Source organism: Gadus chalcogrammus, chromosome 13, assembly GCF_026213295.1.
Source record: "Gadus chalcogrammus isolate NIFS_2021 chromosome 13, NIFS_Gcha_1.0, whole genome shotgun sequence".
Taxonomy (NCBI): domain Eukaryota; kingdom Metazoa; phylum Chordata; class Actinopteri; order Gadiformes; family Gadidae; genus Gadus; species Gadus chalcogrammus.
Genome location: NC_079424.1, coordinates 15129866 through 15157365, shown reverse-complemented (window position 1 = coordinate 15157365; position 27500 = coordinate 15129866). Strand labels below are relative to the sequence as shown.

Here is a 27500-nt window from a genome sequence, read left to right as displayed (position 1 = left end):
GTACATCTTTTCATCTTTCCCCGAACCCTTTACCTTGGTAAATGTGCTTCACGCAAACACGGCGCCAATTTGCACTCTCCATTTGTTCCCCTTGAGTTTCCCCTCACATCTCTGCTCCGTCTCTCCCGCTGTTTACCCTGCGGCCCGGCGCGAGAACACAAGACGCTCGCCTCCGCCGCTTCCCTCGGCCGTGGTTGTCATTGAAAAAATAAATAAAAGAGGCCGAGATCAAACCCGACGCGTCTCTTTCAACGACACTCATTGATGGAATCTGTCCGTCCGTCTCTCTTCCTCTCTCCCGCTCTCTCCCCCTCCGCCTCTCCTCCGCTCCATCTCTCTCCATCAGTGCTCCTGCGTGAGGAGGTGGCCCAGCTCCAGGAGGAGGTGCACTTCCTGAGGCAGATGAAGGAGATGCTGAGCCGCGACCTGGAGGAGACGCAGGAGGGCGGCTGCTCGGCCGGCCTGCTGTCGGCCACGGAGCTCCGCGTGCAGCTCGGGGACAAGGAGCAGGAGCTGGACCGCGCCAAGGAGGCCTTGCAAGGTCAGCTCCCCGCCTCGCTACCCACACATACACACACTGTCACGCGCAAACGCATGCATATGTACACGTGCACATACACATGCACATATACATGCACATACACACAGACACATACATGGATACATACACATACCCATATAAACACACATACATGCATCCGTATACACATACACATACAAACACACATGCATGCATCCATACACATACACAAAGACATACACATTCACATACATAAAGACATAAACATACATAAACACACACACACACACACACACACACACACACACACACACACACACACACACACACACACACACACACACACACACACACACACACACACACACACACACACACACACACACACACACACACACACACAAACTCACATGCATACATAAATGCATGGCTATTGAAAGAAACTCTGGATGATCAGATTCAGTCTATATTACCCCGATGAGCCCTTCCCTGGTGAGTTTTTGCATGTCAATTAATGCTGGTGCCAGTAAGGACTGGGGCCGGTTCTCACCGGTCTTACTGCAGGCGAGAGCCGCCCGACCCTGCACCTTGTTTGAAGCCAAAGCCTCACCCCCTGCACAGCACATCTACTGCTACTTTAAATTCCTCAATGCAAGGAAATAGGAAATGACTTTTTAACTGCCGAAACTCATTGTTCAATCCAAAGTCTTGAGTATCATCCTACTTTCATTGTAGAGAGAGCATTAGTGCATAAAATGACTGAATTTGAATCTATCTGTGTTCGCTTTAAAGCTGTATGACACACCTCTGGTTCAATTCAGGGACAATCTACTCCCAAAAAAACCTCAATCCCTGTCCCTGAGGGTTATCCTGTGATGCTGTGGGTTGTGTTAGGCTATTGGACAATCGATGGAGGCTATTGATTGTAGCAAGATGGGTATTGATTGACACATACCCTATTCCCGCCCCCACCCCCCCCTTCCCCCAACCCTCCTCCCAGTATCTCCTAGCTAGTTAGTGCTGGAGCTGGCCAAGCATGGAACCAACTACAGACAATAAGAGTATTTTTTGGGCTCGAACAGTAAATCAAATTTTTATAATAGGAAAGACAACCAAGAAGTCATTGCAAATAAAACCTGAATAAGATAATCTTTGTATATAAATCTGGTTCTATCAAGAAAAACGAATGCTTTATATGCAATTTAATCAGATAATATATCTATTATCAGATTGAATTAAGTTGATATTGAATTGGTCACCTTCTGGTTGGAGGGATCCTATTTACTAGCATAGTCAGTCGTAGTAGTCTTATGTGAGTGCGCCTGTGTGTGTGTTTGGGTGTGAATTTGTCAACACTAAATACATCCAAATTCGTACCACGACATTGTCCCTGCCGTCGTCGTCGTCAACACACCCACACCCACACACAAACAGATACACACATAAATATGCATGCGCTTCTTCAAACAGCCACACAAAAAGCAAGCAAAAAACCATAGGGTTTGACTCCTGTTTATTTCAAATTACGGATTTATTTTAGCACCAGTCCCGTCTCCCTTTCTCTCTCTCCTCATCAGGGTAAAACAGGTGATGGACCGCATGCTCATGAGGGGGAATATTGTGTAATTGTTGAAAAACAGGTTTCCACCAGTATACAGGATGATCCTTCTGTGATACAGGCTTCTGTTTGGGTTACAAGAGTACATGCTTGTCTCGTCACACAATTTTTTTGTCTGTTTGCACTTTTTTTCTTCTTCTTCTTCTTCAAATTCAACAACTTAAACACCTGGTATTTGTCAGCCAACTGAACTCAAATATGCAGACGCAAGGTATGGGAATACTGACCGTGACTGCATCTGCAGGTAATTGTCACCCTACCAGTTCTCTTTCAATGACATGACGTCATTTAACTTTTAGAGTGATCTTGCTGTTGAAGAACAGTCACCTAAAATTGTTGACAAGTGGACACAGTGACACCTGGTGGTTAACAGGCGCCACTGCAAGAAATACACTCAGAAGTCACACCGTGTTTGGGACCAGTGTTGATAGTGCAGTGTGTTCTGCTTTACAGCTATGAAAGGAGACCGTAAGCGTCTAAAGGTGGAGAAGGCCGATTTGGTTAGCCAGATGCAGCAGCTGTACACGACGCTGGAGAGCCGAGAGGAGCAGCTCAGAGACTTCATACGCAACTACGACCAGCACCGCAAGGTAACCCCTAGGTCAAAATCAACGGTTGCCCAGACAGAGCTCCACACATCCATACACACCCTGGCGTTCGTGTCTGAGTAGATTAACCCTCTCCCGGGTCCGGCCATCAACATCCACAGTGTCCTGTCTGTCAGAGCCCCCCATGTCCGTCAACACCTCGCCATCAGTGTTACTTTGCTCTGACGTCAGCGGTAGGCTAAAAGGCACATAAAATAATTCCACTTGCGTGTAACGTTCACAAACTGGTACGGAAAGCCTGGCAGAAAACATTGGATTCTACTCCTTCTTTTCCTCAATAATTTATTTAGTAGCATAATCGCTCAGATTAATATGTTGGCAATCCTATAAGTTGCAAATTTTAATAAGGTGCTCACTGCCCTTTTAAGGAAACGTGCATGTGCCATCTTCTGCACAAACAACACAGGAAGCATAGGAGAAGGGTCAACGTACATGTGTCCGGTGTTTGTGTGTTTGTCTGACCACTAAATGTATATCTACTGAGTGTTTTGCTCCACTGCTTTGCAGGAGAGCGAGGACGCGGTCAAGGCCCTGGCCAAGGAGAAAGACATGCTGGAGAGGGAGAAGTGGGACCTGAGGCGGCAGACCAAAGAGGCCACGGAGCAGGCAAACCTCCTGCGCTCGCACATGGACATGAAGGAGAACAGGCTCAAGGAGCTGGAGGCTGAACTCACCATGGTAGGTCGAAGTCTGACCCAAAGAGGGCACGGCCTATTGTTTCCGTTGTCCCGCCTATTGTTTCCGTTGTCCCACAAAAAATCGAGTTTTGAGATAGATACATTTTTTCAAATAGCTATAATAATGTTTTTACTGCTGTACTCAAACTGCTCACACACAAAGAAGCCCCCTAGTGGAGAATACCCTCAGCTTCCCTGATGCCTCGAGCGCTATAGTTTCAATAGTCGACGCATGGGTCAAATTGCTCTAATTTGCTCCTTCATTTACCATTTAGCACATTGAAACCAGAAACAACCGTCCGCACTTTAAGTTAACTTCATCTTTAAAGGGGACCTATTATGCTTTTTCGACTTTCATGACCTATAAACGTTGTTATAATGATTGATAGTCATGTTTAACCATTACTTAAGTGTCAAATAATGACGTACATGCATTTCGACGTATTCCCTGCTGAAAGTCTGGGGTGGTTGTGCAGAGCGCTAAACAGTCGGGACAACGTTTGCGATTCACTTGATCACATTTCCGGGAAATCATCTACGTAGATGCACTCCTGCCGTGCCCCCATATGCCAGGTAACCAATCACAACGGAGTTGGGTTGGCAGGAGGGGGGCGAGGGGGCGGAGAAGGACGAAACCGAGCGTTGACAGAGAATGCTGAAAGCGCCCAGATGAGAGGAAGAGTTTCCCGAAAATCTACATCTTTTTTTGTGCATGGTTAACCATGACTATCAATCATTATAACAACGTTTATAGGTCATAAAAGTCGAAAAGCATAATAGGTCCCCTTTAACCCAACACTCACAGGTTGCAGCAGTTAATGTCGGTTACCATGAAACGATCTGCCATCCATAACACGGCTGCCATTGTTATATATTAACCCTAACCTCTGATACAACCCGTCTCCTCCAGGCGAAACAGTCGTTGGCGACCCTGACCAAGGACGTGCCCAAGCGCCACTCGGTCTCGGCGCCCGCCGGCGAGCCGGTGGTCAACGGCAGCCAGGAGTGGGTGATGCACGCCGACCTGCCGCTCACGGCCGCCATCCGGCAGAGCCAGCAGACGCTGTACCACGGCCACCCGGCTGACAGACAGGGTAGGCCGCAGCGCCCGGGGGCTGGGGCTGGGGGGGGGGGGATGGGAAGGTCTCCCGTTGTGGCTTGGTGTCCTCGAGATCTCTAATGCTTCACTAAAACATGCAGACGTTCCACGACGTACTAACCCGCGAGGTCTCCTCCTCTTCCTCGCAGGAGGTGGAGGAGGAAACACTCAGTCTAACAGCGCGCGTGTTGTGTTTTTTTCTTTTTTTGGAATGTGTGTGTGCGTGACGTGTGTGTGTGTGTGTGTGTGTGTGTGTGTGTGGGGGTGTACGTACGTGTGTCCTGTGTTTGTGTGACCTTTATATGTCCCATGTGTGTGTGTGTGTGTCGTGTATATGTGTCTCCTCTCCTGTGTGCATGCATGTGTGTGTGTGTGTGTGTCATGTATGTATCCTTTGTTGTGTGTGTGTGTGTGTGTGTATGTTTGTCTGTGTCCTGTGTGCCTCCTGTATGTCTCCTGTGTGGGTGTGTGTGTGTGTGTGTGTGTGTGTGCGTGCGTGCGTGTCTTCTGGTTGCGGTGTGCTGGTCGGGTGTCTTCTTGCTGTGGTGTTTCCTGGTGTGGCGGCGGACACCGGCTACAGCGGTGCTCAGGATCAGCCCCTGTCACTCGCGCCAGCCCAGCGTCGTCTCTGACGCCTCGCAGGCCGACGGCGACCGCTCGTCCACGCCCAGCGACGTTAACTCGCCACGCCACCGGACGCATTCCCTCTGCAACGTAAGAGCTGCCTGTGACCTCTGACCTCGCCCCGCCGCCAACGCCTCCCTTACTGAGGGCTCTGACTCTTCTTGGATTGGATGGAAGTGTCCTGCGCCCGCATCGGTGCCGCCCAGCCCATATCGGCTTATAAGACGTTGTTCCAAACATACAAATGATACTTTACAAAAGTACATTTGTTGGTTTATTGATGAATAAGGACATAAACATTAACACGCCAAAAATGTAGATCCGACCATGTTGCCAAAGCACAGGCCGCCTCTGTAAAAGGCCACTGCAGTATATCCCCTTCACAAGCCCGAAATAAATCAGGGTCCCTAGCTTGCATTTTTCCAAACATAAATGTCCCGAGGTCATCATCACTTCCTGTGTACCTTCCTTTGTCCCTCCTTCCGCTGCCCCCTCTGTGCCGTCAGTTCTGCTGTTATGCTTTTTGTGTGCACGCGCATGTGTGTGCCATTATTCATTTACCTGTGTGTGTGTGTGTGTGTGTGTGTGTGTGTGTGTGTGTGTGTGTGTGTGTGTGTGTGTGTGTGTGTGTGTGTGTGTGTGTGTGTGTGTGTGTGTGTGTGTGTGTGTGTATGTGTGTGTGTTAACAATGACTCATGGATCATTCATCCGCTTTTGTGGAATCAATTGTGGCCATTTGTTGTTCTTTGCTGTGACTCCTAATCCCGCACTCTCTCTTTCCATCCCTCTCTCGCTCTCTCTGTTTCCTTGTCTCTCTGTCGCTATCTCTCTCTGTCTCTCTGTCTCTGAACAGTCCATGGAGGACCTGGAAGACCAGAAGCGTAAGAAGAAAAAGGAGAAGATGACTCTGGGCTCGCTGTCACGTGTCTTTGCTCGAGGGAAGCAGCGCAAGTCCCTGGACCCGGGCCTGTTTGATGGTACACCCACGCCCGACTATTACATAGAGGAGGACGCAGATTGGTGAAGTTCTGTGTGTCTGTGTCAATGGGGAATACACTTTTGTGTCTGTGTGTGTGCGTGTGTGTGTGTGTGTGTGTGTGTGTGTATGCGTGTGTGTTTGATTGCCGTGTATATCCTTAAGAGAAGGAGCGTTGGGTTTTGAACGTCTACATGCGACCCCAAAGGAAAAAATAAGAAACAACCTAAGAGAGACTGCTATCCCAGAGATGTATATTGTCCAGGAAATGTATGTTTGTAAATTAGATATATATTTATAGATGTACATGTATGCATATGTATATATGTTTACATGCGTATATATATATATATATATATATATATACACACGAGGATATTAAGTGTATACATGTTAATGCTGTATTATCTTCCAAATGTTTAATGTGTTCTTTTTTCTAACTGGAGACTTGAAGGACCGCTGTGCATATGTAAATAGGCATCCTGTGCGACTAGTGTTTGTTACGCTTTGATCATGCCTTAGGTTTTTAGTTTTTTAATTTCCTTTTTACTTTGCCCAGTTATCATTTGGCACATATCTTCTATATATCAGACTTGCAACAAGGGACACTAGAGGGCATATTTGAGACAGTTTTACCTTTGCTATGATATAGCTTTTGGTACTAAATATGAAGATTAAAAGGTAAAGAAGTCTACAATTCACAGAGGGGAAAAACCACAGACATCTGGTGTCTAACTTTTCCCCAGCGGTGGACCATCAAATCCTTATGACATGATAAAAGTCGAATCTGTCCTACAAAGAACTCAAATTGTAGCGGGTGGGAATAAGGGTATTATATATACATCATAGTGTAGAGTTTTACCATGTTCTGTAGCCTTTTAGATAACACAACTTATTCTTTGGGTGTTCAGATATAGTCCTCCACCACAAGGCTTAACAAACCATAGACGTTATCACTTTTTCTAAAATACCTTTACAAAAGTCGTAAAATACAATCACGCATATCTCCCATGAATTCTTAGGGCTGTTAAACTCACCTGAATTTCTAAAAGAAAAGAAAAGGGGGTTCTTTGAGTTCCATTAGCTGCCCACGATAAACTCCCACGGTGGACGCTGACTCGGTTTGGTTCCTCGGTGACAGCCATTGACCACACACACACCAATACAGAACATAGGAATGTGCATTGAAATAGGCATGATCACGCCTGCTGCCTCATTAATAGAAAATCCATTCATTACCAGCCAATTAACCACCATCTTGTGGTGCTCATCTGACCTACCAAGCTCCCTTTAACTGTGTTATGTTTCACCGCATTATAAATGCACCATTCCCCTGTTGTCTTTTGTTGTTTGTAGATCTCAGTTGGCATAGCCCCCCCCCACCACCACCACCACCACCCTCCTTTATTTCTTACATATGTGGTTCTAACAAATCTTTGTTGAATGTTTTGTAATTTAGGAGAAGATGCATAAAAAAAAGAGAAATTATATTAAAGTATTTTATTTAAAGAACAAGAGCTTGAAAATGCCGGCGAGCCTCTGCCACCAACTGTTTGCGGTCCAGAGGTTCGAGGGAAGCATTTTATCAGACACTCAACCACGCCCTTGAAATGAAATTCTTATTTTAAAAATAAAACCAGCGACTAAATGTGTCCCTTGTTCCGTGAGCAGTGTGTTCTTGTGTCCGGTAGTAGTCTCTCTCTCTCTCTCTCTCTCTCTCCCTCTCCCTCTCCCTCTCTCTCTCTCTCTCTCTCTCTCTCTCTCTCTCTCTCTCTCTCTCTCTCTCTCTCTCTCTGCCTCTCCTTTCCTCTGTGTCAACGGTGTCCCCTCTTCCTCCTCCTCCTCCTCTTCCTCCACCGTGAGTAACTCCATGTGTGATGATATTGAGTACTGAGTGTCTGTTCTGTTGCTCTGGGGATTATTCATAACACTCAAGCTCACTGTCTTCTTTCACAAATCTGTGTGACAACATCCCACACACTAGCGCACACATCTACGACACACAGATACACACATATATTGCATTCAGAGCAATAATCTGACCACTGATTTGTTTACACACCACGTGTTCTCAAATTTGTAGTCGCGTCATAAGGTGGCGATTGACGTAGTTCCTCTCAAATTTGTATTTGATGGAAAGGTGTGTGTGTGGGAGTGATGTGTGTTTGTGATTTAGAATGAGATGTTTAATGAATAATCCCTGTTTCTAATACATTAATCAAAGGCATTTAGTCACCTCATAACCATCACTCCTTAACATAAACACTCAATTATTTCAATAATAGCCAAAGCCAAGTGTTAATCAACAAGATTTCATTATTACGGTATACGTTTTGATATTATTGCAATATTAAAGGCACCCAGTGCAACTTTCGAGGCTTAAAAATAAACATTCAATTTCTAGTCTTTTTTACACGTAAGTTTCAATAACTCCATACCATTACATACCGACATTTAAGCAGCAAAGATGAGACGTCGTTGTGTGGTGAGAACTGATACAAAATCGATAACAACAACAATGCCGCCATTTTCTTTATTTTTTGTAACCTACAATAAATAAAGCAGGCTTCCAGTCAATGGAAAAATGGCTTCTCCCCACCGGCGATTGTTGTTGTTTACGATTTTCTATCAGTTCTCACCACACAACGACGTCTCATCTTTGCTCCTTGAATGTCGATATGTAATGGTATGGAGTTATTGAAACTTACTACGTGTAAAAAAGACTAGAAATTGAATGTTTATTTTTCATTGAATGTTTACATAAAGTTGCACTGGGTGCCTTTAACATAAAACTTTCGTCACTTTCTTACTTTTCTCACTATCTTCAAAAGAGACACTTTCTTGAACCATATTATTGTTTGGCTACAAGAGGTATACGAATCTGCCATACTAGCATAAATTATGTTCATGTACCAGCAAAAAACTGGCTATGCAACTCAGGTGAAATGTCTCCATCTAGTGTTCGTATTGAGCACATAAAAGCGACGCTAAATAGAGACGGCACATTAGGTTTTTCGATTTTAAGAGCTGAAATACAGCTGTGGCTACCCTCTTAAAAGTAAACAAAAAAAATAAGTCGATGTGGTTGATTTATAAATAACCCTGCCAGGATTATAGTTGCATTGTACAGGCAGTGGTAGTGGAGAAATGTCAGTTTTAAGTGACGTTAATTGACCCTACAAAAAGTCAAATAAGTCATCTTGATCTCTATATTCCTTTGACCCCAAAACCCTCCATTATACCGCACCAAAACGTCACCTGACCAATGCAGACTCTGACAACCTGTCAAGCCTCACACACCAGAGCCTATCAGACGGAGAGGATCAGATGGACCGCCTCCGGTTGGCGGAGCTCACCCGGACCACACCCATGTCCATGTGGAGGGCTGGAGCTGTGCAAGCCTGGCTTGAGGTTGTCATGGCAATGCCCATGTACACCAGAGCATGTTCCGAAAACGTCAGGAGTGGCAAGGTACTTCCTCTGCATGCTAACAATGCTACAGCAGAAAGAGGGAGAGAATGTGCTTGGGTTTACTAGTGATAATGACAGTCTAATAATGTAACGTAGCGCATTATATTTGCTGTTTGGTTTTAGTAGGCTTTTCTGTGAAGAGAAGTTACCAAATGATCCTATTATTTAAAAAAAAATGGTGCTATAGGTGCTCCTTGGGCTTACTGACGATGACCTAGAAGTGGGCTTGGGCATCAGCAACCCCATCCACCACAGGAAGCTCAAACTGGCCATCGAGGACTACAGGAAGGCTGAAGGAGGCCACAGGTAGGGGGAGAGTCAACCGATGGAAATGAGATGTAAACTACGTTAAAAGCAACCGCAATGCATGTCACCACAGAGCTCCTCCCACTGCCATATAAACACACACCAGCACGCCTCTCACCCTGCAGGCTGTCCCATGCCTCAGAGCTGGACCCCCACTGGGTGTCCTGCTCGTGGCTGGGCGACGTGGGTCTGCCCCAGTACGCCCAGACCTTCCAGGACCAGCTAGTGGACGGCCGGGTGCTGGGCTCTCTGAGCCGCAGGGACCTGGAGCAGCACCTGGGGGTCAGAGAGCGGGACCACCAGCACAGCCTGCTGCTGGCCGTGCAGCTCCTGCAGCAGCTCAACTTTGACAAGGAGGTCAGATGTGCTTCCAGGCAGGAAGGAGCTGCAGGGAGAACTTATGCCAAATGCGAAGAAGCTGACAGTTATCGTGCAAAACTAGTAAACATGCATGCATGAAATGGTGAATGAATTTGAAAGCATAAACCTGCTCATTCTTATTCCCCCTTGAATTAAGTTTGCATGGCTAAACAGAAAGCAAACAAATACAATCTTTAGCAATTTATATTTCCCAACAGGATGTTGCACAGGATGAGACTTGCTAAATATGGTTATGTAAGGGATAATGTACAGGGAATACCAGTCCTGAATCGCCCTAAAGGCTAACGGTACTAACTACTTAAGGCTCCTTACTAAAGAAATGACGCAAAACATAAAAACGATATATTTTAATGACTTAAGAATTATTCTATTTCATCAGCTGTAAGCCATAGTCGGCTATATTCTACGGTTTGAAGAAGCCTCCAATAGAACGGCCTGTTAAACACTGTAGAGGTCAGCTATTCAGAAAGACTGCAGCATGGCGTCATTTCAGAATCGTTATCCGAAATCGAGCACTCAACCTGTCCCTCCAACCTGCACGATGTTACCTTATTCTCTGTCATGGCATTTGTCGGTCACGTCTTGTCCTGTTTGTCCTTGCGTTGCTAACAGGTCCCTCCTGCTAATGTGGTGCCCCCCTCAACGAGACAAACCTGAATAAAGTAGTAGTAGCAACACAGTAGTGGGAGCCTGAACTTCCCCTCTGATCGGCACTGTGTTTCCATTCGACCGCTGAACTTTGTTGTTGTTGTTGTATGCCCACAGGCACTGCAGGCGCGGCGCGCTAAGTGTGAACCGCAGGATCATGACCTGGTTGTGTGGACGTGTCACAGGGTGATGAAGTGGATCAGAGACATAGACCTCCGGGTGGGTGGTTGGTGGGAGGCCAACAGCACATCATTTAATGTAGTTTCAGTCTGCTGAGACAGAATATGGAAGGTCAGGGCCATGGATGAAGAAAAAATCGATACGAATATTAACACCAGCAGCCAAGAGTAACTAAATTAATGTGCATTATGTTTAACGGTTTGTGGATGTGGTTCTAACCCCAGTAAATGGAAGCATTAAATGCCGTTATTGGAAATCATTGCAGACAACATAAATCAATTCTGGTTCCGGTGCATTGGATGGGGAAGATCAAACAATGCATTGTAATGCATGTGTGTGTTTGTGTGTCTGAATGCGTGTGCCTATCTGTATCTATCTGTATCTACTGTGTGTTTGTGTGCATTCGTGTGCACCGTTCTCTAGGAGTATGCGGACAATCTTAAAGGCAAAGGGATACACGGGGCATTGATGGCACTGGACCCATCGTTTGACACGGACACCATGGCCAGGGTACTGGGAATCCCCCACAACAAACACATGCTGCACCGGCACCTGTACCAGGAGATGAGGCTGCTCTCCGTCCCACACAGGTACTGCCTCCTCACTCTCATGCTCCACAATTCTCCATTATTGAGCTATTACCACTGTGTAGTCGTAGAGCAGACACGCTTATCCAAAGCAACTGAAAGTCAATTCAGGTGACGTGATGGAGCCGTTAGTTGTCCAAGTAAGCCATGCTCATGGATGCCTGGAGGTAGACGGTCGATAACGGGAATCGATTCCAGTATCATTTCTGCTGGCTTGACTACACCACTGCTACAACATCCAGTCCCTTACCTAAATCAAAGTTGATGAAAATAAATAATGATTCATAAAATTGTATGATGTTTTATAAGGTGCAAGAACCGTGTAATATTTTAGGAAATTAATCTATAATATGAAATAAAAATAGTAAAGTAGTAGAAAAGAGTTAACCGGTTCCTATCCTGCCGTTCCCAGCAGCGCAGAGCAGGAGCGTGAGAGCCTAGCTGGCATCTCCCGGTCCCCTGGCTCCGCTAACCACTACGCTGCCAACAGAATGGCAATGAGAAGATCAGTCATGGTATGGACGTCTTCCTCCCCCTGCATGTTATCAAATACTTTGTCATGTGCTCAAGTACTCTCTGCACTTTGTGCTGAGGAAACCAACACGGGAAATCAAATCTCCTGTCTTATATTTGTTTCTGACAGAATTGTGTATTAAGATTTTTTATTATTAAAAATTGAAGAGGTGGAAGAGCACCACTTCCAGTTGCACTTGTTCGATTTGAAGTGTTACTTGTAGTGTGAGAGATCATTTTCTCACCCAGAACAGGGAGAGTTGGAGTGTGTTGGTAGAATGCCCCTGTGATATATCCGCTATTACTTTCTGACCATCGGAAGTCCCACTCATCGTTCTCGCCGCTTCTCATTTGCCTAATTTCCCTAACCCACTCCAGAGTCCTTCGAGGTTGCATCCAAAAGGCCATTCCGTGGACCGGGCTCTGGGTTTCCATGGCAGCTGTGGATCTCTGCCTAGAGAGGCCAGGGTGCAAGCTGTTCCCCGAACCAAGGAGAGCCCTGTGCATTCTTACAAGACTGTTGAGATCTCCAACGTCTGAGGGAGCCAAACGGAAAACCTCAAAGAGAAACGCTACGACTGCGCTCTTCAATCCCAGACTGCTGTTGTTATTTTCAAGGAACGCAAGTGTATCTTTCAAGGAAGTTCTTAAATGTATTTATACTTTGAAAGAGGTGGTGGTTGTCGATGCTGTTAACATGTCTGATATGAAATGTTATTATTCTGTTGCAGGAATTGGCATTTGACCAACTAAAATGAAAAGCACAAATACTGAAACTGTGTCGTGGTATCTCAACCTTTTCCATCAAATCTAATCGAGTAATAAACTACCTGGCAATTATCATGAGCTTTCATAACATTATCAAACCTGTCTCGCTGCTGTAAGATTTAAGAGTAAAGAGAGCCGAAGAGAGCAATATTTTGAATCCAAAAAAAATAAGTGTCTCCTCCCTCCTTATGTTTTACAAGGTTGAACTGAACCAATCAGGGAAGGCTGATCGGGCCCCGATTTGACAGAAATAAGCAGAGAGTGCTCTAAAATCGAAATGGTCTCATTCTGAGGCACTCAAAACAGATCGGCCATTTCACTCATTAATAGCTGACGGATGGCCATTGCATTTCTACCAAATCCCTCAAATAATAGCTCTTAAAGTACTACAAACAGCACCTTTCATACAAAAGTTAGTCTTGCAACTATGGTTGTCTTAACTCTAGATGTCTGCCAGAGCTTCTCAGTCCCTCAGGATAATAGATCTAGTGTCACGATAAACCCAGTCCTCTATGGGACAGGTTCCCCCGGGATAGTCCATGACTTAACTATACGCACCATGGGATCAGCACAAGATAAACCATGGATGTAAAGGATACACACATAGGACAACATTAGGCACAATGATGCACTAACACCAGGCAGTCACAAAGAATGAAACACAACCACTTCCAGACCGGAGGGATAGCAGAGGTCGTAGTTCAGAGAGGGTTTCTGGCATAACAACTGTAAGAAAGAGTATGGAGTATTCAAACTAACTGCACAAATGGTTGTTCTTAGAAGTAACCCAACACTAGGTCATCCAGGCTTATTTATGCAAGGTTCATTTTCATGTCAATAACAGACTTGTTTTTGTTCAATAAACTAAACGGGGACCAATATTAGTATTATCAGTCTTTTTTTTTTTTACATTCACAAGAGAAATGTGAGCACTGGCTGTGGTGCCAAGGGAGCGACTGCAGACACGGGACCAATGTCTTGGTGAAGGGGCACTGGCTGTATGGAGCCAGGCTAACACACCAACAACCTCAACACATTGTTACCCAGGCACTCCCAAGGTCAGAGCAGGCAAACAGCGGTATATCCGAATGGGCCTATTGTGGTCCAGTTGTATTTTTTTCAAAGACCTCATGTTTTCCTTTAAAGCTGACCTGAGCAACTATGTCCATGATGTAGCGGCATGCTACAAAAACATCCTCTGCTGGGTGAAGGAACAGTGGATGACTCGTGTCTTCCCAGCGAATGTCAATTCCTCACAGTCACGGACACTTTGTCTTCGTTCCCTTCTGACTAACAACAAACCGTTTCTGCATGGAGTCAGCCCGGATTTGGGGCCCTCCCACATCTCCCTGCCTCCGTTCCATTCCTTTTTATGCTCCCAGGACGTTTATTTTTTTTTAATGAAAACCTCTTAGGACATGCTCCTACACATTGTGTGATGGCGGCGAATTTGGTGTGGTGTATTTTTCTTTCTGAAATAATTTGATGCTATACCCAACCCTTCAACCGATACACAATATCCCTTAATTCAGCATGAGGACTGACTTATTGCTTCTTTATTTAATAGAAATAACCAATATTGCACATTAGTAAGTCTGTAATTGGCCTATGCAGGTGAGGTGCCGTTCAAGGTAAGTTTGAGGGATTCATCCGTAGGTATGATAGGCTAGTTGAAGAATGAGCGCACATAGCAAAATATTTGTGTGAAAGCGCAATATTGCGCAATATGACTTGCAGGAAACAGGTTTTTCTCACTCTGGGCGTGGGAGACTATAACAAAGCTGTCAGTTATTTTTCAGTTGAAAACTTTTTTAAGTGTATGAAGCAGGATTTTAGTAAGGTATGGCTCCATTGTTCTATAATGAGTTGGACAATACCGACTGCAACTGTTTGGTCATTTTTGCTCAAAGAAAATATTTATTGTAATTGAATGCTTAGTAAGACTATTAGATCTGAAAATATATTTTAATTGAATATGTTTTAAATAAATGTGCACTAATTTTTTGCATATTGCATTCATAATCTTAATTTGTCATTGACCGATTTATATTTGATGTTTGACCAATCCTATATTTTACGCTTTACAGTAAGATTCATAATTCATAAATCATAATCCTTGGCCTTCAAATATTCTGAACAATGTCTATTAATTTAACTTATGGGTTTCTGAATGCCTAAATCGTTGTTGTTTTTATGCCTATGCTATGCTACCTGATATTTTTGTTTGAAGATGGTATGTGACTGCCGGGCACTAGGACCGAGCGGTGAACCGGCACTCTGCTTTACAACCGCGGGGGGAGGTATCTGTGAAGAATTTGGACAAAGTTCCTGTCTATGCGTTTCCTTGCGGTGTATATCTTGCGGTATATTGGAAATTGTAGTGATCCGTTTAACTTAAACTCGAAAGTAAAAGTTAAATTAAGTGGAGTCATTTGTCGTTGTGAGTTTCGTTGTATTGTCTGTGTGTGATCTTTCTGAAAACACCTGCGTGATTCAGGTGAGCCCATCGATGAAGAGGGAAGTCCTTTTTGGGCGTTAGAAAGGTAAGGCCACTTGGATCTCACCTTGACATTTTCTACAGGGAATATGAATGTTATTACACTAAAAACGATTCGAAATCAACTTAATTCACAGCTCGCAGGAAAAGCTATCATTAAATGGAAACGTGGACTTTGTATCTAACATACGATTGGTAAAAGTTATTCCCATATTGTCCTTGAAGTGCTCTGTTTGTTTCAGTATTTAACTCAATTTAGGCCACATCCTTCACAAACCAATAACGATTAGGTTGTTCGTAGATCAATCAATAGTTTAATGACGTAAGCAGAAGTTAATAGGCTGTGATGATTGTTAGTTTTTATATGACGCGCAAAAGCACAGTTACAGCAGGCGACGTGCTGATAACATGCAGCCGCGTTTCACGTTTGATCACGTGGTCAATCATTTTCTTTTGGATGCCACACCCCATTACAAAAAAATTATTTATCAAATGTTTTGTTGAATGGAAAAAAAAAATCTGGGATATTTCCTGTGGCATTCTAGATGGGTATTATTCCGGATTTTGAAGCATGGTTTATAATAAGATATTTGATATAAAAGTACAAAACGTATGTGTTATCTAATCTAGTGGATGTCAGGGAAGCACTGAACAATGGTTAGGTTACAGGAACATTCAGTATTATAAGAACTGATTCCTTATTTGTTTACTACGTAATCAGACATACATGACGAGTAGATATGTTCTTGACCCTTTATGAACGTTCAGGATGTAAATGATTAAGTCACTGTTCTGTGTCAAATATTATAATTATACATTATTTTCTTAGATATTTGTTTTTCCTTTTTTCAAACATTTTTTTGTAATGTGATGAGGGCCCTGGTACCATTTCGGTTTAGGATCAACTTTTTCTGAAACAGTGAAGAAAGATTGCCAACTCCTTGGCAGATCCTTGAGAATTAGAAAAGCTTTCACTCACTCTCACCAATAGTGTGTTATTACATCTTCTTACTTTTAAGTTTTAACCTTATTAATTAATAAAATAATTGATTAAACTTTAGATCAATCCTTGTATTTACCTTTGTGTTTAGTCAATTTCAGGCAACTTTTTATCTTTGAAGATATGCTGCCTTACATGTTCGAATAGGCTTAAACGTAGCCGGCCTTCATATATTATTTATGGAAAATATATAGGGATTGACAAATAGTCATTGTTATGATGACACATTGATCTTGGCCTGCTCAGGAGATCGAATTTGTACACCCCAGAGGATCGGGTTAAGCTAGCACAGCATCCCTGCTCCAATATCCTCCAGGGTTTGTTAGACAGTAGACAAGCAAACCCCACAAACTCTACTTGAACTCCAAAGTGGTTTCTATAGTGAGAGTTAATAATAGACATGGGGCGGCCCAAAAAGTCTTGGATAGACTACTTATTCTTAGAAAGGTGAGGGCTGTAGAATAGTTTGTTTGGTAGAATAGTGAGGGTTTTTTAATAGTGAGGGGTGTAGAATAGTGTGGGGTGTAGATAGAATAGTGAGGAATGACGACTAGTAAGGAATAAAGAATAGTGAGGGTGTTGATTAGTGAGGGGTGTAGAATAGTTTATAATAGAATATCATTTTATTGTCATTGTAATCCTGGCAAAAAAAAAAAAAACTGGCATCCGATACGAAATGTGAGTTAGAATAGAATAGTGAGTATTGGTGAGGAGGATGTAGAATAGACAGGGGAGATAATAATGAGGGGTGTAGAATACACCATTTTGTGGAAGTTGAAAAGATGAAAGACCCAAAGTTTAAGAGATAAAATACTTTTCAGAGTTTTACAAATAAATGACAAACTCTTTAGTTAGATTGAATTATTCAAATTTGGCATCTTCGATATAGAAAAAGTTGATATCACATGGTTGCTATAAGTTTGGTGACTTTTGGCTCAAATGTCAATCCTTAAAACGTATGAGCAACGACATGTTTCATGTTAGGGCCTGTTTGTATCAGTCACCATGGCATGTTGTCGAGTACTTCATAACTTGTCCCTCTGCAAACTTACTCCTTTTTTGATTTCAAACATTTTATTTGGGGAACGAACATGGTAGAAAATGTTCAACCAATAATTTTAAGAAAAACTTTCACTGGTGTTCTCCTTGGTGTATTTTGTTGCGCGTGAATCCGATAATGTTTGAATGAGGTAATTTAAGACTTTAGTCAGAGAGTATACTGCCGAATGAACCAGGAGGGTATGGGCATGTCCAATCATTTGGTTATTCTTTGCCATAATGCTCACCTCGGTGCAACGCACACAACGATTTATTCAAACATATCACAGCCTTGTCTGCTTTTCCCACATTGTCATCCTAAATCAACTGCAACCCCTTTCCCTTTCAAATCCACCTAAGCTAGTTTGCAAATGCAACCCCAAGCGGCTTGCATCACCCCCCCCCCCCTACCCCCCCGCCTGGTCTGAACCTGCGCAGTCTTCTCCCTGCAGGGATGTGTTCCAGTCGGGGTCTGTGCGGGGCCAGGGACCGCCCCCGCTCGTCCAGGTCCGGGAGCAGCGGCTCGGGCGGTCATTATGCGCTGTGTGCCCTGGGGGTCGGCCTCATAGCCCTGGGCATTGTGATGATTGTGTGGACGGTGATCCCCAAGGACGCGGAGGCGTCGGGCGGCAACGCGTCGGGCAACTCCAGCAGGCCGCTGACGACCAACGAAGAGGAGGAGGCCGAGGACGCCGATTCGGACAACACAAAGACCTCGTCGGTGGCCTTTGTGCTGGTGGGGGCGGGGCTGATCATGCTGCTGCTGTCCATTTGTCTGGGGCTGAGGAGCAAGAGTCAGCCGGCGGAGAGCACTGGCCAGCGAGCGGCGGGGGTGGTCGGGGGAGCAGCCTATCAGGGCGCAGCGTCGGGAGAGCAGCCGGAAGAGCAGTGAGTGTTTAAAGACGCTTCTTAGGTCGGATGTGGATTTGCTTCTTCGCAAAAAGTGGGCAGTTCGGTTTGACGGGATCCTTTTCGTAGAATTTGGGCGCTTTGGTTTTGCTATGACAAATGCAAAACGATTGACCTGAAACGTGGCAGAAAAACACATATCTTAAAATCATGATACCAATATCATTTACATGCACACCATACGTCTCTCAACCTTACCCTCACAGGGCAAACATTCGCTACAAGCGTGGGATATCAAGAACCATTCAATTGATTTTGTAGACATTTACTGAGAAATTTCAGAGAAATTAAGTCAAAGGGTTGAAAGAGTATAGGAGACTGGAGCAAGAGATTTTAAACATGTGATTAATCTATTACAGTTAGTATAGTATAATAGTGTATATATTAGTGGCGTCATGTGTTCATACATCAACCTCCTCTCGTCCTCCCCCCATCAGAGCGGTGGCCTACGACGTGCCCTCCTACGACGAGGTGGTGGGCAGCGACACCTACCCCGTACGCAACAGCAACCTGCGCAACAGCATGGCCCGCCTGCCCTCCTACGAGGACATCCTCGCCGCCGTGGAGAACGAGGGCGGGGCGGAGCCCGACGGCCACGCCCCGTCGGAGGGTCCCGCCTCGCCGGATGCGGAGGGCGCCGGCGCCATCGCGGGGGCCGGCGGCGCCGTCGCGGGGGCCGGCGCGCCCCCCGAGGCCTCCGACCCCACCAAGGACTCCGGCCCGGCAGCGGGCGCCAACCCCCCGGCCCGCAGCAGCAGCCGGGCCAGCCGCATCCTGGCGCCGCTCCGGGTGCGCCGCATCAAGTCGGACAAGCTGCACCTGAAGGCGTTCCGCCTGCACATCCGCAGCCCCACGCACAACGCCGTGACCATCGAGCCCATCACGCCGCCCCCGCAGTACGACGACAAGCCGCCCGACCTGGGGTAGAGCCGCCGCCACTCTTGAAGAGCTGTCCGGTTTTCCGGTTTTTATCATTGTTCTGGTGGCTGTGACGTAACGCCGGACGGCTGGTGGGCCGACCGGCTGGCTCCGTCATGGAGTCTTGGTAGGTACCTACCAAGCAGCCAGGAGTTCAAGCCCTCACGGTGAAACACGAGGAGGGTTTTCAGCTTGATCTGGTCGTGGTTTTGTGTGTTGTAAACATTGGTGTGAGTGTGTTTGTGATGGAGCTTCTCGATCTGATGGTGTTGTTCGGTGTGAAAGGACAATTGGCTTATTGTTTATATTTATCTTGGGGTTAAATGCATTTCGTAAAATATTGTATAACGTGTGTTTGCTTGAGATTAAAAGCTTTCATTGTAATTTACAATAAGGAATATGAATGTGGATGATTATTTTTGCTGTGTAGTGTGTAATTGTGGACCGTTTTCTAAATGGGGATAACAAAAGCCTTATGTTTTGTTCAACCTCCTCCCGTTATCTTTGTTTTAATTGCATAAATGGATAATAACACTATGGTTGGTGCAGGACTTAAATTATAGCTTTGTTTTTCTATTATCATTGAGATGTACAATGTCATTTGTTTCTTGGAGCAAGAACCGCAATTGACGTGTGATGGATGTTTGATATGCCTTTTATTATTATTAAGTATTGTTAATAAATGTTAAATTGGCATTTTAGTTTTTCAGTGACATTATTAGGGATAGGGTGATATTATCCCTTTTATTGTTTACAGAACATTTATAATACAAAATAATGTGAAGCATTAGTTCATTCATTGTGGCCGTTCCTACAACACTTTTGTGAAGCGTTATGCTTATGGTAAGATAATTAACTGTTATATTTGTTACTACACATTTTAGCAGCATGGATTTTCTTTATTCGTTTTGGCGCCCTCTAGTGGTAGCTGAGTGCGACGAGATTTTTGTACAGTGTACAGCAAAAGGTTCCAAATTAAACTAAATTTGATATATATATAATCTAGTATGCATAAAATGTGCCGTTACAGCTCGGAAAATAATGTAATCAAGCATGTCTATCATGCTGTTTCTGTTTTGTGATCATCAATCAAGAACATTTGTGTAGCGAAAATAAAGTATAGCGCTAGAATACTTTTGGTTCTCAAAGTACAGTTGAAGAAGTAGTTTATGGGATCTCCGCCCTTCCTCTAGTAGGCCTAGTCCATTTCAGCGTGCGTGTGTGTGTGTGTGTGTGTGTGTGTGTGTGTGTGTGTGTGTGTGTGTGTGTGTGTGTGTGTGTGTGTGTGTGTGTGTGTGTGTGTGTGTGTGCGTGCGTGTGTGTTTCTCTGCTTTTGCAGCTGCCATGTAGCAGAGGGAGGGTTGGTTGGTTGAGGTAAAAGCCAACCCAGGGAGTCAGTCACATTCCTGGCCGGGATTCAATGACTGAACCAGACACAAACAAACAGCGAGAGAGAGAGAGAGAGAGAGAGAGAGAGAGAGAGAGAGAGAGAGAGAGAGAGAGAGAGAGAGAGAGAGAGAGAGAGAGAGAGAGAGAGAGAGAGAGAGAGAGAGAGAGAGAGAGAGAGAGAGAGAGAGAGAGAGAGAGAGAGAGAGAGAGAGAGAGAGAGAGAGGCAGGCAAAGGGGGAGGGAGAGAGAGAGAGAGAGAGAGAGAGAGAGAGGCAGGCAAAGGGGGAGGGAGAGAGAGGCAAAGGGGGAGGGAGAGAGAGAGAGAGAGAGAGAGAGAGAGAGAGAGAGAGAGAGAGAGAGAGAGAGAGAGAGAGAGAGAGAGAGCGAGCAAGAGAGCGCCGGAGGGAGGGAGGGAGGGAGTGAGGCAGACAGACAGTGCGAGTCAGCCAGACTGCGCAGAGAAGGAATAATTCGAGATCACTTTAGCCGTGTGTAACTGCAGTTAACACAGATATACACAGCGGTCAACGTTTCTGGTGGAATATTGTTGCGGTGGAACATTATTTTTGATTAGGGGACTTTTCGACTTGAATCGCGTTTCCTTCTGAAAGTGGTTATGCATTCGCCGTAGTTTTATTTGCTGGATGGGGCGCATCGGAAATATTCCTAAGTGCTAACGACAGACTATGGATCCCCGGTGCGTGTGGTGAAGCCAATACATTGAAGTCATTTCGAACAAGTTTAACTATTTGTTTTTTGTCGGTTGTGCAAACATGGAGGCTGCAAGCTTTCATCCCCATCCCGGACTTCAACAAACTCTGAAGCAGTTCCACTTGAGTTCTATGCGCTCCCTCGGCGGACCGGCGGCGTTCTCTGCTCGGTGGCACCAGGATATCCTCTTTAATAAAGATGGAAAGACCACCGAGATGAGGCTCAGCTTACCGGCCCAGGCCCCGCCGGTGATGTCTGGTCCGATGTTCATTCCGTCCGACCGCTCCACCGAGAGGTGCGAGACCGTCCTGGAGCGGGAGCCCATCTCGTGCTTCGTGGTCGGCGGGGAGAAGAGGCTCTGCCTGCCGCAGATCCTCAACACTGTCCTGCGGGACTTCTCGCTCCAGCAGATCAACTCGGTGTGCGACGACCTCCACATCTACTGTTCCCGGTGCACCGCGGACCAGCTGGAGATCCTGAAAGTGGTGGGGATCCTGCCTTTCTCAGCTCCGTCCTGCGGACTCATCACACAGACGGATGCTGAGCGGCTGTGCAACGCGCTGATCTACGGAGGTACCTACCCCCCTCACTGCAACAAGGAGCTGTCGGGCACCCTGGAGCTGGAGAGATCAGAGAAGAGCTTCAAAGTGTACCACGAATGTTTCGGACGGTGTAAAGGCTTGTTTGTCCCAGAGCTGTACTCGAGCCCCACCGCCGCCTGCATCCAGTGTATGGACTGCAGGCTGATGTACCCCCCTCATAAGTTTGTGGTGCACAGCCACAAGAGACTGGAGAACAGGACTGTCCATTGGGGCTTTGACTCGGCCAACTGGCGGGCTTATGTGCTCCTGGACCCCGAATACACAGGCAAGGAGGAGAAGAGCCTTCTGGAGCAACTGCTCAAAGACATTAAGAGAAAATTTGACCTGATGAGCAAGAGGTCCAGTAAACCATGCAGAGTAAGTCTCGTCCTGTTTCTATTGAGGAATACATAAACTGGCTGAAATGAAAAGCACTTATATAGGTTATAAATAGGGCTAGATGTAAGTCAACATTATATGAGGATGTGTTGCCACTTATAGAGAGTGGCCCCTTTACATCCATAATCCTATTCAATCAAATGTCATCAATGGCTTATTTGATAAGCATATGACCAAGTGAATGTGATTTTGTGTGATTTGAAGTGTAAAAAAAAAATGTTTTCAACTAGACACAAGTTGCAGTTGCCCAAACTATTGGGTCTTCTCTGGACTGTGAACCGCACATATTCTTGGGTCCGGTCCACATTGGCAGTCAGCGTTGTAAAACACTCCATAAAACTCTCCCTCCCTTCTGCTGCTTCTGTTTCTGAGAGGTGTAGCAGCGATGCCACCCGACCACATTCAAACACTGTGGATCAGCTCTTCTTCTTCCTCTGCTCTGCCTATTTTCTCATTTAAACTCATTGGTCCAGAACAACCCCCCCCCCCCCCCCCCCCGCCCCCCGACCCCCCAGGGTTACCCAAGGGCATCTGCATCATAATAAATGGAAGGCCAGTGATATGTTTTATTAGTGGGAGAGCCTGAGGTGGGACGGGGGAGGAGGGGTGTCCATTATGGGGCTCCAAGGTGGACTGGCAGGATAAGAATTTAATGAGGTTTGGTTGGGATAGTGAGATATTTGTGAGATAGTCTGGTCGCAGTATGATACTGTATGTCTGTGTGTGTGTGTGTGTGTGTGTGTGTGTGTGTGTGTGTGTGTGTGTGTGTGTGTGTGTGTGTGTGTGTGTGTGTGTGTGTGTGTGTGTGTGTGTGTGTGTGTGTGTGTGTGTGTGTGTGTGTGTGTGTGATATTGTCAGATGGTTGGATCTGTTAATGGGCTGAGTAGGCTGGTTAAAGGGTGAGGCAAAAAAAAAAAAAAGAGCCTCCCGATAACCCATGTGTGCTGCCAATGCCGAGGAGATACGGCGCTTATTTAGCGTTGGAAAAGTTCCCTCTCTCCTATCTGAACGCTGCACTGACGGCGTGATCCTCTGTTGAAGTCTCAAGCACGCCGCTTTCCATTGGTGAAAGATATCGGCATATCCCAACATGAGCATCCCTGGGAAATCCTTTACTGATACGGTTGATACCAAACCCTATCGCCACAGCCCTCTTCTGGGGGGGGGGGGGGTTCTGTGGGGGGTATAGGGGTTGTAGTGGGGTGCGGGGGAGGGGGTGTGTGTGTGTGTGTCTACGCCTCACATGTGCCGCGCACACGCCTCCTCGCGTGCTAGTCCCGGGGAGCCACTGGCCCGCGGACAAAGGGCCGGCGCGACGAGATGACTGGTCGGGAGGCAGCTGTCGCGTGGGACGGGGCTAATGAGTGGACATCTATGCATCACCATGGAGCCGCTCCAGGCCAGCCAGGAGACGCTCTGGCCCTCATGCAGGGAGACCCCTTTTTCCTCGCTGTGCCGTTTTGGACTCCCCTCGCTCCCCTCTCTCTTTCCCTGACACTACTTGAGCGGTCGTACAAATGTGCATAATCCCTCACAATTTCAGCAGTACTAAGTCTGACTGGGTTCATCTGGAAATAATCAGAGAGTGGGACCCAATAGTCCATATTTTACTGATACCAGATATTCACAGATACCAGATAAAGATTACAGATACTGACGTGATCATTCACGTGGTATTGATGATCAATCACAGGCAGTGGTATATTGGCGGGATGTGTGGGAAAAGTTTGACTGTTTGCTGAGCTCCCTGCACTCTGCAGTGAAGAAGTCCGATGCGCCGCTTTCTTGGTGGCAAAACGGCCATTTTGTCTCTGTGAACAAACCATTTGCGATATTGTTATAAGTATATCGGGGCCTCAATGGCTCTGTGTGGAAACCTGCTCTGGAGATGGACGAGGAGGAGGGATTGAAGAATTTGGAATTGTTTTCTGCAGTTGGAATGAATGGAAAATCGTGATTGTGATGATGGTGAAGTGAGATGGGGGGGGGGGGGGGTACTTAGTGATCTGCCCCCTTTATTCTGTGTTCTATGTCTCTTTATGTTGACAGGAACATGACTGTTGTGAATTACAATGTATTTCACTGGATCTTAAAAGAAACCGACACATTTCTTTTCTTTATTATATACATATTCCTTATGGCCACCATCTTTTTCCGATTGTTGGCTGAGTTATACCGTGTGGAGCTGGGAACCATAGATGGAAACCAGACCGGATTACTGTCGACCGCAAGCCTGTGAGAAAACCCCTGTGTGCACCTGTGGCTGAGCTCTGCTGCTCTGCTAACTGCAATCAGCAGGAGGAGACGTGTTCTCTTTAGCTCGTATACTCCAAACTGCTGAATCTATGTGTGTGATGTACACACAGTGGCCGAACATCGCAAGGGTGGGCGTATGTGTGTGTGTGGGGGGTGTGTGTGTGTGTGTGTGTGTGTGCGCGCGCACGTTTTTGTGTGTGTATGTGTGTGTGTGTGTGTGTGTGTGTGCGTATGAGTCTGCGTGTGTGCGCTGTGGTTCCCTGTCAGCTGTGTCCCAGTTCGCCTGACAGGTCTGGACCCCAGGGGTCCCCTCTCTCCTATACATCAGCCTGACAAGGTTAGCCAGTGAGAGGCGACCGCCGGCCGCTAGCTAGCCACCCCTGCGCCCCGGTTCAGTTTACCTCTCTAAAACACAGAGTCACTAACAGACTCATCGCCCATCATGCACTAGTGTTGTTTTAATCATACACACGATCCTGTTCCTTGTTCTGTTTGAGATCCACTCATCTCCGACATGTATGGTGGTCATGTATGGCGGCAGTGCAGTGTATTGGCGGGTGGGCTGAACAGGCCTACTGTGAGCGCTTAACACTCGGAAGAAAATATGGAATTCCAAAAAGATGAAATAGCAGAATTGTAGTCGTTCTGAATCCTTTGTGTTACTATCGTCATTGGCAGAATCTCAGCGGCATCAGCTGGGGCTTCTATTGTCTAGATAGCGCAGCCTGTTTTCAAAAGCAGAGCTGGATCAGAAGGGTAAAGAGACCAATAGACTATTGTGTGTGTTTGTATGAATCGCCGCATTTGGTCATTTGGCCTGGGCCCAGTGTGTAGACAGGGCAGATTGCTAGAGGACTGCAGACTCCCATTCAGGAGAAGCAGGGTGTGTGCACGCCAGGCCTTGACATGTGTTGTCAGTGGGCCATGACCTGTGACCTCCCTCCAAAGATACTGACCCAAACTAGCCCCAACCCCCCCTTACCGCAAGCCCCATTCATTTTGCAGCATCCAATCACTTGCCCTTGTGTCCACTGGCCAGATGGCTGTGTGATAAAGGAAAACAGGGACGTATCATTGGTTAAACAACAAACACCCGGCACAATCAACTCCAGAAGGAGGAAATCATGATAATAATAATAATACAGTTTGAAAGTCCAACAGCAAGATCAATTAGTTGAAGAAATAAAGTTAGGAGACACCTAGACATGGTTTACAAATTTGCTTTTTAAATGTAAATCTGCAGAATTGGCCAACTGCATTTTCAGAAGCCTTTGCTAAATGCAAATTATAACTTGCTTTTAATTAAAATGGTAATCTTCAAAGACATGGTTTTGGCATTCGGAATTTGCCATAGGTGTTTTTTCATGCATTGTCAATTACCTAGTGAGTATTAACTATTGCCAAAATAAATAAAAAATATATTCATAAAAGTGAAAGGATTGTAATCAATCAAGTGAGTGAGTGGAGAGCGGAAGGACACTCTGGAGACCATGTGCAGTGCTTCCTTAATGGAATGGATATTAAAGCCATTCAAGTGAGGCCAATTTATGCCCCTCCTCATCCTCCATCATTCTGTTCACACAATCAAATTAGCCTCAAACCTCAGTCCAACATCCACCATGCACAAAGTTTATACACTTTTTTTGTAAACTGGCTTGCAGTAACTAATATCTATGGTCCTTCTTGAGTGTATCTGACAAGATGAGTGTATCTGTTTATTTTCCCCTTGTCTATATGTTTGCATTAAAGCAGACATTTATAATGCCTGATTCAGCTTTGCAGGCCAGATCAAAATGAGCTCACTGCCGGCTCACTTCTATTCCCATCTGTCTGCTGACCTCTAGGAAGCCTTGAGACCTAACGTGGTGCCTCCCTGTGGCCCTTAATGGTTCTGTCTGCCCAGCATTGACCCAGCCGGCCAAGACCCTTCAATCCTAGTCTAACCATTTAAGTTGTCCAGCCTCTAGCCCCACCAACTAGCTAGCTAGCTCAGAATGATCTTATCTGACCCAGTACACTAGGAGCCAAATTGTGAACTGTATCCAGGCATTCATCTCCTCTGACCCACTATACTGCGAGCAAGCTAGCAAACTATATCCAGTAATTTATCTCTTCTGACTTAGTTTGCTGCTTACTAGCGAGCTATATCCATGCGTCATCCCCTCTGTCCAAGTATACTGCTACCTAGCTAGCTATATGTATAGGCTTTCATCTCATCCGACTTAGTATTCTGCTAGCTAGCTAGTAAGCTAGCTAGATCCAGGAATTAATTACTACATACATCCATTACTTAATCTCTGTCTGACTGGGCTGCTAGCTAATCGCACACTGGGTCAGAGAAGATGGTGGCAGCCAGCAACATATTTATATTATTGTTGTTGTCTTATGGTATCTCCACGCGTGTAGCAGCTGGTTCTGCTTCCTATAAGAAAGAACCTCATTGAAAATCCCCCCACCCACCCTCCAAATGACCGGGGTCTCACAAGAGCATCAGCCCGTATCTGGAGTGACTGTCGGTTGACGTGTGGCTCGGGCCAAGCTGGGGCAGCCGTGTCACGGGGGGGGGGGGGGGAGGGGAGCCAAGAGGCGGTGTCCCGAGCTCCCAGGGGTTGTGCCCTCTGTTCCCCCTGGAGTGACCTCGGGGTTAAAAGACTGTCATCTGGGGCTCTGTCCCGGGTTGATGTGTGCTAAAGACCTGCCGCCTCCTTTGTTGGCCAGGGCCGTCCCTTTCAAGGGAGTGTAATGGAAGTGCAGCCGATGCCCTGTGCTGAAGGCTGAGGGCCTTTCTCTCTGCGCACTGCTGCGTGGGCGGGTCCCTCGTCGCCA

The 27500-nt window shown here is 45.9% G+C and overlaps 4 protein-coding genes across 5 annotated transcripts in view; all 4 read left to right on the top strand.

Annotated features, from left to right (window-relative positions):
- Positions 1-7770, top strand: part of kaznb (kazrin, periplakin interacting protein b) — a 46797-nt gene extending 39027 nt beyond the window's left edge. Inside the window, exons 2-7 of the mRNA XM_056605597.1 lie at positions 347-541; positions 2592-2728; positions 3254-3424; positions 4334-4517; positions 5103-5236; positions 6000-7770. Coding sequence (XP_056461572.1) covers positions 347-541; positions 2592-2728; positions 3254-3424; positions 4334-4517; positions 5103-5236; positions 6000-6170 — 992 coding nt within the window. The 3' untranslated portion in view covers positions 6171-7770. The remainder of the gene's footprint in view (positions 1-346; positions 542-2591; positions 2729-3253; positions 3425-4333; positions 4518-5102; positions 5237-5999) is intronic.
- A 113-nt stretch (positions 7771-7883) lies between these two features.
- Positions 7884-14056, top strand: LOC130401681 (kazrin-A-like). Its single transcript, XM_056605598.1, has 8 exons — positions 7884-7980; positions 9394-9593; positions 9781-9899; positions 10025-10256; positions 11046-11147; positions 11532-11698; positions 12108-12210; positions 12587-14056. Exons 2-8 carry the CDS (start codon positions 9450-9452, stop codon positions 12746-12748), a joined length of 1029 nt encoding a protein of 342 aa, XP_056461573.1. The 5' UTR covers positions 7884-7980; positions 9394-9449; the 3' UTR covers positions 12749-14056.
- A 1002-nt stretch (positions 14057-15058) lies between these two features.
- Positions 15059-20470, top strand: tmem51b (transmembrane protein 51b). The gene is made up of 4 exons (XM_056606894.1): positions 15059-15519; positions 17950-18399; positions 18858-19035; positions 19114-20470. The coding sequence occupies exons 2-4, from the start codon at positions 17966-17968 to the stop codon at positions 19345-19347; spliced, it is 846 nt and encodes a 281-aa protein (XP_056462869.1). The 5' UTR covers positions 15059-15519; positions 17950-17965; the 3' UTR covers positions 19348-20470.
- Positions 20471-21169: 699 nt separating this feature from the next.
- skib (v-ski avian sarcoma viral oncogene homolog b) overlaps positions 21170-27500 on the top strand; it is a 38421-nt gene continuing 32090 nt past the window's right edge. For both annotated transcript variants that reach the window (XM_056605943.1, XM_056605942.1), the window contains exon 1: positions 21170-22397. In XM_056605943.1, the coding sequence (XP_056461918.1) occupies positions 21501-22397 (897 nt within the window). In that variant the 5' untranslated portion in view covers positions 21170-21500. The remainder of the gene's footprint in view (positions 22398-27500) is intronic.